We start from the raw sequence: 14,494 nt of genomic DNA, 5'->3' as shown, positions 1-14,494 counted from the left end.
ATTTCATAAAACTATAGATTAAAGCTAGATTTCACCCGCAGAAACAAGAAGAAGCCTACAAAAACATGGAAAGTGAACAACTCTACTGCCTGACTGCTGAATGAAGGCAGAAATAAGGTAAAGGTTAAAGACTTCCTAGAATTCAGTGGAAATTAATGTACAATGTACCCAAACTTATGAGACACTATGAGAGAAATGCTAAGAGGAACGTTCATGGTACTAAATGTCTTCAGAAAGAAATTAGATCTCATACTAGCAACTTAACAGTGCACATGAAAGCTTTAGAACAAAAAGAAGCAAACATACTCATGAAGAGTAGATAGCGGGAAATAATCAGAGGGTTGAAATCAACAAAATAGCAGGAGAGAAAACAATATAAAAATATCAACAAAACAAAGAGTTGGTTCTTTGCAAATATCAATGAGAGACAAATTTTTATATAAACCAACAAAAATGAATAATAAAGAGAATACTCAAATTAACAAACTCAGATACAAAATGGGGAACATAGCAGCAGACATCAAAGAAATCCAAAGAATTATTAGGTCATACTTAAAAAATCTATACTCCACAAAATTGGAAAATCTAAAAGATTTATATATATATATATATATATATATATATATATATATATAGAGAGAGAGAGAGAGAGAGAGAGAGAGAAGAAGAAGAAGGAGGAGGAGGAGGAGGAGGAGGAGGAGGAGGAGGAGGAAGAGGAGGAGGAGGAGGAGTCAGGGAGATGCCATGTAGCTGCTGAAGGAGAAGGACATGCTGGAACCTTAGGAACCTTACCTATAGGCCACAGCCTCGTGGCAATACACAGATTGATAGAAATGGGTTAATTTAAGATATAAGAGCTAGCTAGAAATATGCCTAAACTGTTGGTCAAGCAGTGTTGTAGTTACTATAATTTCTGTGTGATCATTTGGGTCTGATTGGCCGGATAATGAAAGAGTAGCCTCTGCCTATACTTGTAGAAAATGCAAATAGATTCATATTTATCACCCTGCACAAAATTCAAGTATAAGAAGATCCACAACCTTAAACAACTTAAAACCAGATGCACTTACTTATATAAGAGAAAGTGGGGAGTAACTTTTAACACATTGGAGCAGGAGACAACTTCCTGAACAGAACACCAAGAGTGCAAACATTAAGATCAGCAATATATAATGGGACCTCATGAAGCTGAAATGCTTCTGTTAAGCAAAGAACACCATCAATAGGACAAAACTCATTCCCTACATATATGATAGAGGGCTACTATCCGAAATAGACAAAGAACTCACGAAAGTATATGTCATAAAAAATAATCCAATAAAACATGGAGTACATGTAAATGCTGCATCTCTAGAAGAAAAGATATCCTGGCTGTTGGGAGTCAGGGTATACCTATAGTTCAGAAGGGAAAGATATCCTGCTGTTGGGAGTCAGGGTATACCTATAGTTCAGAAGGGAAAGATATTCTGGCTGTCAGAAGTGAGGCTATACCTATAGCTCTGTTCTGGTGGGGGATGATTTCCCAGTAGGAATGTAGCAATTCTACTTATCTCTGAGAGAATCCTTACAGTTCATTTGTGCTTCATTCTGCTTAGGGTCTTTTCCCGTAGAGATGTCTGCTGTTTCTCTGCTCTACTCTGCTAAGAGGGTTTCCCTGTAGAGAAACAGCAACTCTTCTTGGATGAAAGTTGTTACATCTCTGCTTCTTTCTGCTAAGGGGTTCTGCCTCACAGAAATGTATCAGTTTCCTCCTTCAGTGAAAGTTGTTACTTTGCTGTTCCACTCCACTCTTGCAAAAGTAGGTCTTCACCCAATACTCATTAAATAGATTTATTGGAAGGAAGAAATCCAGAAGAGTGTCTGCCTCTGCCAGGGTGGAAAAGGCAACTGCCAGATGAACAGGTACAGGGATTATATAGAACTTCTTAGGGGGCAGAGATTTTTCCAGGGTGAAGATTTTCAGGGTGGGAATTGGTTGGATATCAATCCTAAACTCGGAGAAAATCAGAAATTGGCTGATGTTTTTCCTGTTCAAAGACTGATTGTTTTTGTGCTTAGTTGGTTTGGCTCTGATTTCAGGACTAGGGTGTCTTTCTTTCACTATCTCTGGTTTCAATACTAAAGTGTGTTTCTTTGGCTCTGATTTTGGGGCCAAAGTGTGTTTCTTTTACTATCTTTGGTTTCAGGGTCAGGGCACGTTTCCTTAACTGGCCCTTTACCCTACAGTACAGAGCTAAAGATGCTCTCAAAAGAGCAATCTCAAATGAGTGAGAAGCACTTAAAGAAATGATCCTTAGTCATTGGGGAATTGCAAATCAAAATGATTCTGAGATTCAATCTTATACCTGTCAGAATGGTTAAGTTCAACACCAAAATTAACAGCGTGTGCTGGGGAGGTTCTAGACCAAGGGAACACTTGTCTTTGGCTAGTAAGAGTGAAAACATGTATATCTACTTTGGAAATCAATATGATGGTTTGTCATAAAATTGGAAATCAATTTACCTCAATACCCAGCTTTGCCACTCCTGAGCATATGCCCAAAGGTTGCTCCCTCCTACCACAAGGACTCTTGCCCAACTATGTTCATCGTAGCTTTTTTTTTGTAATGACCAGAACCTGAAAACAGACTAGATGTCCCCCAACCAAAGAATGGATCGAGAAAATGTGTACACAATGTGTACAATGATATGTTATTCAGTTGTTGAAAACAATAACATCATGAAAACTTCTGGCAAATGGATGAAACTAAAAACAATCATCCTGAGTGTGGTAACCCATACACAGAAAGGCAAACAAGGTATGTGCTCACTTATAAGTGGATAGTAGCTGTAAAGTAAAGGATACCATGTTGTAATCCACAGAACCAGAGAAACAAAGGAACAAAGAGGGCTCAAGAAGGGCTGTGTAAATATCCCTGGGAAGGGAAAATTGAGTAGATATTGCAGACTGACTCAGGGTGTGTAGGGACAGAAATGGTATGGGTCAGCTGGGGGGGGACAATGGAGCGAGAATATATGGGAAGAGACAACTGTAATTGGGGAGCATCTTGGGGATGAACTAGAAACACAGTGCAATTGAAACTCCTAGGAATCTACAAGTGTGGCTATAGCTAATGCTCCTAATAATGGGATCACAGGTCCAGAACTGGCTGTTTTCTGTAACCAGGCAGCAAGATGTCTCTGTCAGTCCTAGAGTTTTGGAGTTGTATACGATGTACTTCCTGTTTACTTAGATAATATTATATCCTTTTGGATTTTTTGATGGAGTTGAAGAATTTATAGTTATAGGTATAATTTTCCTTAGTTATGATAAGAGATAAAGTCGATATACATATTGTAACTGTAATTATTGCTTGATACCTGTTTTACTACATGAAATTTTACTATGTTACAGTTAAAACCATCCTTTTCATTTAAACAGAAAAGGGGAGGTGATGTGTGATTCTCCTCTGTATGCCTGAATACCATTGGCTAATAAAGAACTGTCTTGGGCCTGCCCAGAGCAGAATAGAGGTAGATGGGGAAAACTAAACTGAATGCTGGAAGGAAAAAGGTAGAGTTAGAGTGAAGCCATGTAGCCCTGCTGGAGCCTGATGCCAGAATTTTACTTGGTAGGCCACAGCCATGTGGTGATAAACAGATTAATAGAGATGGGTTAGTTTAGAATGTGAGTCAGCCAGAAATACGCTTAAGCTATTGGCTAAACAGATTTGCAATTAATATAATTTCTGTGTGATTATTTCAGGTCTGAGCTACTGGGAAGCTGGGAAACAAACAAGCAGCCTTCCTTACAACACAAGACCACAAAGAATATAAAATATTTTGGGAAAAGCCTAGTCAAGCAAGTACAAATCTTGTATGACAAAATCTTCAAGTCTTTCAAGAATAAAACTGAAGACAATAAAAGAAAACAGAAAGATCTACCATGCTTATTGATTGGTAGAATTATTGGTAAAAATGGTCATCCTACCATTGAGCAATCTCCATCAAAATTCCAACAAAATTCTTTATAGACATTGAAAGGATAATAGTCAGTTTCATATGAAAAAACAAACAAACAAAAACCCCGGATAGCTAGAACAGTCCTGAAAAGTAAAAGAACTTCTAGAGGTATCACCACCACTGATTTCAACCTGTAGTACTGAACTATAGTACTAAATTAAACATGGTATCAGCATAAATAGAGGCATGTTGATCAATGTAATAGAACCAGAGACCTAGACATAAATCGACATACTTGTGGACACCTGAGTTATGATAAAAATGCCAGAAATGTATAAAAGAAAATGAAAACATCTTGAACATGTGGTGCTGGTCTTACTGGATGCCAGTATGTAGAACAATGTAAATAGATCCGTATTTATCACCCAGCAGAAAACTCAAACCAAGTGGATCAAAGATCTCAATATTAAACTAATATTGAGATCTAATGCATCTAATAGAAGAGAAAATAGGGAATAGCCTTGAATGTATTGACATGAGAGAAGAATAAATAAACAGGAAATGATTACTTTCATTAACCTAAGATGATTATTATATACCATTTATTCATATTTTTAAAGTATACTGCAGCCAACATAGAATTTTGCATAAAATCACAAAACCTTAGAGTAACAATAATGGAAAGTATGGTGATCTGATAAAACAATGTCTCTTACCTAATGATTTTCTAGAATCATACAAGAAATAGTATGGCATCACTGAATCACTAAGGTTCTATTCCATAAACGAATTACTTTGAAAGCTTCTGTTTGTGGTGGAAATATTATGTAGTATGTTACTGAATTCTTGTTTCATTTCAGAGATATATTTTGTAATATTAATAACATATGTTTACTAGATAAATTTAAGCAAAACTCCCAGCGCTGCTAATATAAGGAGATTTTCTTCTTGCAAAGGACACTTATCAGGGCCTCTTTCATGTCTCTGTTCCTCAGGCTGTAGATGAAGGGGTTCAGCATGGGAGTCACTGCTGTGTACATCATGGCCATGGCTGTCTCCTTTACATTGGAGTTATTAGCGGATGGAAATATGTAGAGACCAATAAGTGTCCCATAGAACAGTGAGACCACAGACAGGTGGGAGCCACAGGTGGAGAAGACCTTGTGGATAACCCGAGCAGATGAAACCTTTAGGATGGAGCAGACAATTTGCACATAGGACACAATGATGAGTGAGAATGGGATGACACTTAAAATCCCTCCAACGACAAATATCATTAATTCATTAATATAAGTGTCAGAGCAGGCCAACTTGAGCAGGGCAGATATGTCACAGAAAAAGTGGGGGATCACATTGTCCTCACAGAATGACAATCTGGCCATCAGTAGGGTGTGCAGAAGGGCATGGAGTGTGGCCAGCATCCAGCACAACACCACCAGACTCACACAGAGTTTGGGACTCATGATGCTGGTGTAATGAAGGGGGAAGCAGATGGCCACATAGCGGTCATATGCCATGACTACAAGAAGGAAGCCCTCCAATGCTACAAGAATTATTATAAAGTACATTTGTGTCAGACAACCTGCATAGCTGATGGATGGGCCATGGCTCTGCATGTTATGCAACAGTTTGGGCATTGTGACACAGGAAAAGCAGAGGTCAGAGAAGGACAAATTACTGAGAAAGAAGTACATGGGTGTGTGGAGATGGGAGTCCAGTAGAATGAGGATGATGATGATGAGGTTTCCCAGAACGGTGGTGAGGTACATAGCCAGGAACAGGGCATAGTAAAGGGGTCGGTGCTCTGGTGGGATATTCAGGCCCAGAAGGAGGAAGTGAGAGATGAAAGTTTGATTGCTCATTATCATTTTTTATCTCCAGGGTCCTAATGAGAAAATATCAGGGTCCCTCAAATTCAAAATAAAAGTAAATATATATATCTATCTATCCATGATGTATATTCTACAACAATGTATCTGATTTTATCATAATTGTATCTCAATTTCCAAATATCTGTCTATATTAATTACAACCATCAATGGTTTTTCAAAACTTGTCTTTAACAGATTTCCACTTTACATGGTTTCCTAGATAGTTAGTTCTATGTATTTCTACTGATATACTAAATGGACTAATGATTCTCTGTCCTTCTGTCTATATATTCTAAGTAATGTTTTTTGTTCGTTTATACTTTGCTCTGTGTTATTTTGTATATTGGTATTCTTGAAAAATTTGGATGAGCTCTATCATCATAAGTTTACATAAATTTCAAAAGAAGTTCACATGTTCTAACATATTACCATTTCCAGCTCAGACATCCATTTCTGTAACAAAGATTTCTGCTTCAGTTTCACTCATCATCTTCCCTCCATTGCATGCATGACAGGCGTCAGAAGTTCAAAAGCCCATGTGAAAGTCATGTCTTCACTTTGTTTTCTTCTAAAACATTACTCATTCCTTTTCTTCTCCAGTGTCCCATAGTACAGTGAAAGAAATTAAATTTGAGCCAGAAATTTATAAAATTTGATCCAATCACTTTTTCTTACCTTGAACTGCTTTTACACATAATACAAAATCCCTTTTCATTCACCTTTACTGGAATATGGAAGCAGACTCAGTTCATCTCCACATCCCCTTGTTTCTTGACCATTCTCTTCTCCTTTAACATGCTTCATTTACACTGTGGGATTCTAACACAGGAGTTTTATTATCTCTTGTCTGATTTGCTCTTCAGATTACCACTGTTGCTGTGAGGATAAGGACAAAGCTCCTGTCAGAGACACAAACATCATTTAATTATCTGGATACTAATGCTGTTTCATTATCTAATGTGTACCAAGGTATATCCTTCCTTATGAGTTCTCTCATTAACACTTGGATTTCTCTCTTTATCAATGCTGTGGTAAAACCCTTCACCTCCCAATTTTAGAGTTTCTTCTCCACTTGCCTATTACTTCCTCCCTTCTCTTTCTTCTTCATCTATTTCATATTTATTAATATGTAAGAGATATTGTTTATCACATACACAGCTAAATTTATCCTGTCTCCCCATAACAAATAAGTCCTTTTGCATCCTATACATACTCTGTACACTTAATAATTTGATCACTGCTTTAAGCTATCTTCCCATTGATTGTAAACTAAACGAAGGAAAGGTCACACTAGATTTTATTTCATTTTGTCATTTACATTCATTCTTACATTTACATTCATTCAGTATCAAACATGAATTTGGACAATGTTACCTGGTTCTCAAACTGATGCAAATTTCTTTAAATACAAAGGAGAACATCCTAATTATAATTGAAAGACTTGAGCAGTTATCCTGAATTTTACACCATATAATGAGTGTCAGAGATTTAACATTGCATTTCTACAGGCTGAGGGTTATTCATTTTTATCACACCTCAGTAATACTGATGACTCTAAATCATATCCACATGCTTTAATCCACAAAATGTCATTGGGATTGGTATAGTAGACAGATATGACAAAATTTTTATGAGCTATCACAAGGAAATGACAACATTAGTTTGGAACCTTCACTTGAGTTATTACCAATATGTCTATTCTGTGTGTGATGATTAATTCATGCATCAAGACAATTTAAGCATGATGTTAATTTTTGAAAAATACTGGTTGCTATGAAGGCAGTAGAAAATGTCATTAATTTGTAGACTTTAAGTAAAGTAAGTAGTACTTCATAACATGAAGATATTTATGCAATCAGATGAAAGAATTAGGCAAAAGACAGTTCATTAATGAAGGGTTTTCATATTTTACCTTAGATACACGTCTGTATCCTCTACTCTTCTCAGGGACTTCAATATTCTTGAGAGGTCTTCAAATTTTGGCCTTGTCAGCCACAAATACGTGGCATTCTGTGTACTAAGTTGCATGCAAGGACACACACATACCACACTATACACCCACTATTCTTTGAGTCTGAACAACACTGACTAATGAACCCTTTTTGTCTCTAAGATGACAAAAGAGGAGAAGCATCAAGAAGTCTAAGCAAGTATCTTGAAATTCTACACTCAAGTCTGAATGCTTGCATCTTCATAGCCTAACCATGTTCAACACAGATGAATTTAGAATTTGAACACTTAGACATCGTGGATTAGCATTAGAGAGGGGGAAAACTGTAGGAAAAAATATCATGGTCTCTATATAAAGCTGCTTCTTTTATCTATCCAAGACTTGCCTCCAACATGCAGTACTCCAGCCTCTGCTTCTTGAGCACTGGATTATAGGCATATGCCACCATGCCTAGTTTCTCCTTCTTTTGTTAATGTAAGTACCTTTGTCTACGTAAACAAGTGCATAGATCAGAAGCCAGATAAATTACTCTCAACTGTTACTAGTGATGGGCCATTTGACTTCATAGCATATTTAGATATTCAGCTCACCATTCTGAAATTAAACAACACAAAAAATCCCAAGTGATATGTTTCTAACATTGGGTACAATTGCACATTTTCTTTGATTCTCTAGAAGCACTGAGTTTGAAAGAGTATCTCTTCTTGTACTTTTGGATGATTACCTACATGATATTGATGTCTCCCTTGATGGACTGCACTTAGGAATATTCACAAATGCTATTACTAAAGCACTGATTTGTGAACTTGTGCAATAAAACTAATCTTCACCTTAGGTAAGACATTGTTCAGAGTTTGCTAATACCCCATAAGTCAGTGTATCATAAACAACTGTTCAGCACCACAGCAGAGAACTCCATCCCACAGCACTGCTCTTGTGGTGAAATGGTAAAATATTGAGAGAAAATTCCAGAATGAGTAATTATAATGAAACCATCAATATGAAAGCACTTATATGATGACCATAAAACCAATACTTTCTCCATTTGATGATGTCTTGGGAGACAGAGAAAAGAAGAATATTATCATACCTTTAAAAATGTTCTATCTGATCTTGAAAGTTCATTTGGATTGAGAACAAGACACCAACTCATTCTCTTGAATTTATCTAGATCTTCCAGGGCTCAGTCAAAGTTTTTAGTTCAGGATCCTGCTCAACTTTATTTTATTTACAGGCATAGGAACTAGTGGCCTCTTCTGTAATTGCCTATCTACCTCTCCCTACTCACACCACCCTATGGACATTTTGGGCCTTAGAGGCCCTGCATCCCTTAGGAGTCCAGATCCTGTATAACTCATTAAAGACATTGTAATTAGCCAGGACCTTTCTAGGACCAATTTACTTCAGGAATTTCTTGTGGAGAACATATATAGTCACTGATTACTCCTTCCTGTATTTAGGGGAAGGTAAAGTTTAAAGAACAACAACAAACAAAAAAATAAACATATAGTAGTCACAAGAAAACTAAAAAAGAGGAAAGATGCCCAACCATTGACTATTTAAGTAATGAACAGGCTTCTGTTTGACTGGAGCCCACTTTGTTAAAGAGAGAAATGAAGAAGCTGACTCGAAAACAATGTCAAGTTATCAGGCATTGTTTTCATTGCTAATGACTTAAAGTGTCTCACACAACAAAAATTTATACAAGAGACCCTGGATAGTTTTGAAAGTTTTGGTTGTGAGCCTAGCCTTTAATGATGGATCCATGTCTTCAACCCATCCAACAGTAGTTTTAAGTAGAATGAGGTCATAGAATATCACACACAGTAAGATGGCTTCCAAATACAGCATCTCAATTCAACATGACTGAGTATATATAAAAGGATTTAGGCCATATACACAACCTTATGGAAAAGTTTAAACTTCATCAGTCAATTTTCTACGTGTGCCAACAAAAAGTGCAGGAATACAGCAAGCAGATGACATGTTTAATGTTTCCCCAAGCCAATAGAAATATAGCCCATGCTCCTATCCATGTTCACTCATTTTATCTTCTTACCTTTCCATGAAAACTATAATTGTACTTTCTGCCACCATTACCTCAATCTTTCTCCATATAAGTAAGATTACTTTCTAATGTCCTATTCTATGAGTTTACCATTAGTAATTAGGTCATTGTTGGTATTTGTAATTCCTTCCTACCTTGTAGCTCTGAACTTGGCAGTCATTTATTTTATGAAATTCTATATATGATAATGCAACACAAACTTTTTACTCCAGGGATCCTTATTGTCTAAGCTTTTGGGCTCATAGAGATGATTAACTTATATTTTTGAACGTGAACATAATAATTGGGAATCTATGGTTGTATCCAGTATGTTAGACAGAATTCTGCCTGCTCTGATTTTGTAAAATGTCGTGGCCCGTGAGGGTCCAACATAAATTCCCTAATTCCTCAAACCGGCTGGAACGGAGTCGCGAGGAAAAGAACCGACACAGCTTACACCGCACCGTCATCATGGAAAATGGCCAGCTCTATTTATTCTCCAAACATTTTATATACCCACACCAAATTGAGCGGGGGAAGGTGGAAAACACATTATGCCATTCCTTAGGCAGCCAAGTGCCTGGACTCAAATCACATCCGCATCTAGCAGTCAGGTAGGCCCTGAATTAGCATCTCTATAAGACATCCTTCCAAATTACAAAAGGAAAGAAGCACCAAATATCTGAACTCTTAAGTCATCAGCTTCAGTCAAACATCTCTTCTCAGGTAATCCACATCTTAACAAAAGAAGCTAGGAGCAGGCATCCTGGCCTTTGTTAAGGGCAGAGACAGTTTGTCTGCAGAGCTAGGTGGTCAGCTCGGACCGGGCTAATGGCTTTTGTGCCATATTGAAATATGGGCCCACAGTAAAATAACCACATTTTGCTTATAATCTATTGATTTCAATTGCTCCAAGAAGAATGTGTCTATTCTCTGTGTTTTGATTGACATAAAAAGCAAATGTGGTTATGTAGTAGGCTCAAGTTCCCATTCAGTCATCCCTTAAGGATGGTGATCTTCACTAATATAAGATAATTAAATAGCTTCAGTATTTTTAGTGCCTTTGTCTTACTGAAAGATACATATTTATCCTTGCTTATTGATGCTTTATTTACCATATCTAGAAACAGAAAAAGTCTAAATTATCTTCAACCGAAGGATAATGAAAATGTGGTACATATGTGCAATGAAAATTTATTCAGTAATACAGTGCTCATTTTAATTGGATTGTTTGTTCTTAATATTCATTTTTTTGTTTTCTTTTCTATTCTAGACATTAACCTGTCACATGTAAGCCTGGCAAATATTTTTTTCCAATCTATAGGCTACTTCCAGTTGATTGTCATTTCCTTTGCTGTACAGAAATATATTAACTTCAATTAATGCCTCTTGTCAATTTAATGAGCTACCTTTTATAATGCTCTTATCTATTCCTATATTTTGTAATATATTTCCTATTTTTCTCAGAGAAGATTAAGAGTATCATGATGAAGTCCTTGACCCCAATATTTACTGATTTTAATTTTCTTTCATTCTTTTATTCTTTTTCTGCTTTTCCTTAATTGAAAACTTTATGAAATTTATTTTGATCATTTTTGTTCTTCCTCCAACTCCTCCTAGATACTCCCTACTTCTCTACCAACCCAACTCTATTCCTTCCTTCCTTCCTTCCTTCCTTCCTTCCTTCCTTCCTTCCTTCCTTCCTTTCCTTCCTTCCTTTCTAAAATGAACAAAACAGAAGAAACACACACACACACACACACACACACACACACCTACACTCTCAAATCCCTCAAGAACACAAAATGGACACCAAAACATAAAAGCAAAAAAAACCAATAAAACAAAAAAAGCCCCCCCCCCAAAGCAAACACAGGCCAAACATCTACAAAAATTCTTTTTTTTTTTTTTGAGACAGGGTTTCTCTGTAGCTTTGGTGCCTGTCCCAGAACTAGCTCTTGTAGACCAGGCTGGCCTCTAACTCCCAGAGATCCTCCTGCCTCTGCCTCCCGAGTGCTGGGATTAAAGGCGTGTGCCACCACTGCCCAGCTCATCTAAAAAAATTCTGAGGTCATTTAATGTTGGTCAACTACTCATGCAATTAGGGACTACATTGAAGTATTTTGATGTTCCCTGTGAGACTTCACTGGAGAAAATGTTTTTTTCTTTGCCATTAGATATCAGTTCCATGTATCTTCTCTCTGTCTCTTTCTGTGTCTCTCCTTGTGTGTGTTTGTTGAATAATTTTTAAAAACTATTTACTTATTCTTTTTTTATATATTACATCAAGACCACATTTCCCCCTCCCTATTCTTATTTCAGCCTGTCCCACCTTCCCCATCCTCCACATCTATTCTTCCTTTGTTTCTCTTCTTTGGAGCAGACTTCCCAAGGATATCAACCAAACATGGATAACAAATTACATTAGGACTAACACAATCCCTCATATCAAGGGTGTATGAGGTAGCCCAGTAGGAGGAAAAGGTTCCCAAAAACAGGTAAAAGAGTCAGAGTCATATCCAGCTCCCTGTCAGGAGCCAATTTCCTCCTAAAATCATTGCAGGAACCATCACCCTGGGGAGTCTGCAGAGAACCCCACACCCCTAATTGTGTTAGGAATCGTTCTATTGACAGAGCCTACCCCACACCCAAATTGGCTGTTTATGGAGAGCTATCTGTTAGCGGAACCCACCCCACATTCCAAACTATCTAAAGATCTAGGTGTGTCGACTCATGACTTCTTGGCCTACAGTGACCTGACCGAAGATAACCTCCTGCCTATGCGACCAACTCGGACCATGTGACCAATGTGAACCACGCGGCAAGAGCCCAGGCCCCTGTGCCCATTCCCCAACTCTTTACCCTATAAAAGCTGTAACCCATCCCTAATAAAAGGAGGCTCTGACAAACTTAGCATGGCCTTCTTCCTGTCTCCTAGCCCATATCTTACAGGTAGTGCCTCTCCGGGACCCTGGAATAACTGATTGCAGGGTGGGTTACAACCCCTAGACTAAGTAGCCCGCCGAGGCAATTGACAGCTCCCTCTGTTAGGAGTCCCACAAGAACACCAAACTATACAGCCATGATTTAAATGCAGAGGACCTCGGTTGGAACCATACTGACTCCCTTATTATTGGTTCAGTCTCTGTGAGGTATTGTGTGGTTACAGAAATGGCTGGTTCAGACTCTGTGTCCCCCATTACTAGGAGTCTTTGCTAGAGTCACCCTGGTAGATTTCAGGGAATTCACATTGCAGAAGGTTTCCATCTAAAGCCCTACTGCCCTCACTCCAATTACAGTTGTCTCTACCCTTACTTTTTTAACCCCTTCAACTTGATCCCTCTTGTTCATGACCCCAGTCACCTGCAGTCCTTCCAAGTACCTCCTCTATATATCTTCTTGGTTAACAGTGGGAACCTTCTTATTCTATCAGTTCTGATACCCCATCTATCTGGAACCTGAGTATGCTGTTACAGTCTAGTGAGATCATATGTCAATCAGTACTGTTATGTCTGGAAGAGACTGTTTCATTGAAGTCACCCACCACCTATGTCTCTTATAATCTTCTAACCTCTTCCTTCAGCCTTGACAGAATTGTTGAAGTTGCTTATTTTTTCAACCAGTTTGTAATTTTGGTTTCCCAGTAAGTAATTGGGTGGGAGTCCATAAGGGTATGAATTTATTTCTGGGTCTTCAGTTTGATCCCATTAACCAATATGCCTATCTTATGTAATACATGGGCTTCATACACTGTTGCAGGAGGGGCTGCTTGTTCATCCCAGATGCCTGGTTAGCTTTGTCCCGAAATGATCACACAAAACTGTCTTAATTAAATCACTGCTTGACTCATTAGCTCTAGCTTTTTATTGGCTAACTCTTAACACATTAATTTAACCCATCTCCATTAATCTGTGCATTACCACAAGGTCATGTCCTACCATCAAAGTTTCAGCATGTCTATCTCCAACAGCTGTTGCATGGTGTCTCTCTCTCTGCCTTCCTTCTCCCAGCATTCAGTTCAGTTTTCCCCAGCTACCTAAGTTCTGCCCTATCAAAAGGCCAAGGCAGTGTTTTTATTCATTAACCAATAAAAGCAACATATATAAAAGGACCTCCAACACCATTTTTTCTCTTCTGTTTAAATAAAAAGGAAAGCTTTAACTTTACATATTAAAATTACATATAACAAAACAGTTATCAAGCAAGAATTACAATTATAATATTTATATCTACTTTATTGTTTATCCTAACTAAGGAAAATTATATCTACTTTTTAACTCCATCAAAGACTCCAGAAGGATATAATATTACTTATGTAAACAGGAAGTGCATTCCAAGAAACTTCCAAAGTTCTGGAATTGACAGAGACATCTTGCTGCCTGGACAGTCACCCAAAGTTTTTCTGTACTGTTGGGTTATCCATCTTCAGCCTACTGGCCCATAGTATCCAGTAGACTTTTCCACGAAGCAGAAAAATTTAAAAATAGTTCCACGTATATTGGTAGTTTGTCAATCATTTTCTTCTGCGTCCTGCAAAATGTCTGGCAGACTCTTTCACGAAGTAGGAACCCTGAAGAATTGTCTCACCTTTAGGCAAGTTCAGCAGTCATTTCTCTGCAGGTCCTAAATGTCCAGTTTAACAAGCAGTCCAGGCAAGAGCAGTTTCTTGCCCAAATGGCTAAC

The 14,494-nt window shown here is 37.8% G+C and overlaps 1 protein-coding gene across 1 annotated transcript; it reads right to left on the bottom strand.

Annotated features, from left to right (window-relative positions):
* Positions 1-4,868: 4,868 nt before the first annotated feature.
* LOC142831589 (olfactory receptor 1468-like) lies at positions 4,869-5,810 on the bottom strand. The gene has a single exon (XM_075941803.1). It carries the CDS (start codon positions 5,808-5,810, stop codon positions 4,869-4,871), a length of 942 nt encoding a protein of 313 aa, XP_075797918.1.
* Between the last annotated feature and the right edge of the window lie 8,684 nt (positions 5,811-14,494).

Source organism: Microtus pennsylvanicus, chromosome 11 (assembly GCF_037038515.1).
Source record: "Microtus pennsylvanicus isolate mMicPen1 chromosome 11, mMicPen1.hap1, whole genome shotgun sequence".
NCBI lineage: Eukaryota > Metazoa > Chordata > Mammalia > Rodentia > Cricetidae > Microtus > Microtus pennsylvanicus.
This window is presented reverse-complemented; position numbering and strand designations above follow the sequence as displayed.

Coding starts and splice junctions, on each gene's coding strand:
- LOC142831589 (XM_075941803.1), bottom strand. CDS start 5,810: ATGATAATGAGCAATCAAACTTTCATCTCTCACTTCCTCCTTCTGGGC.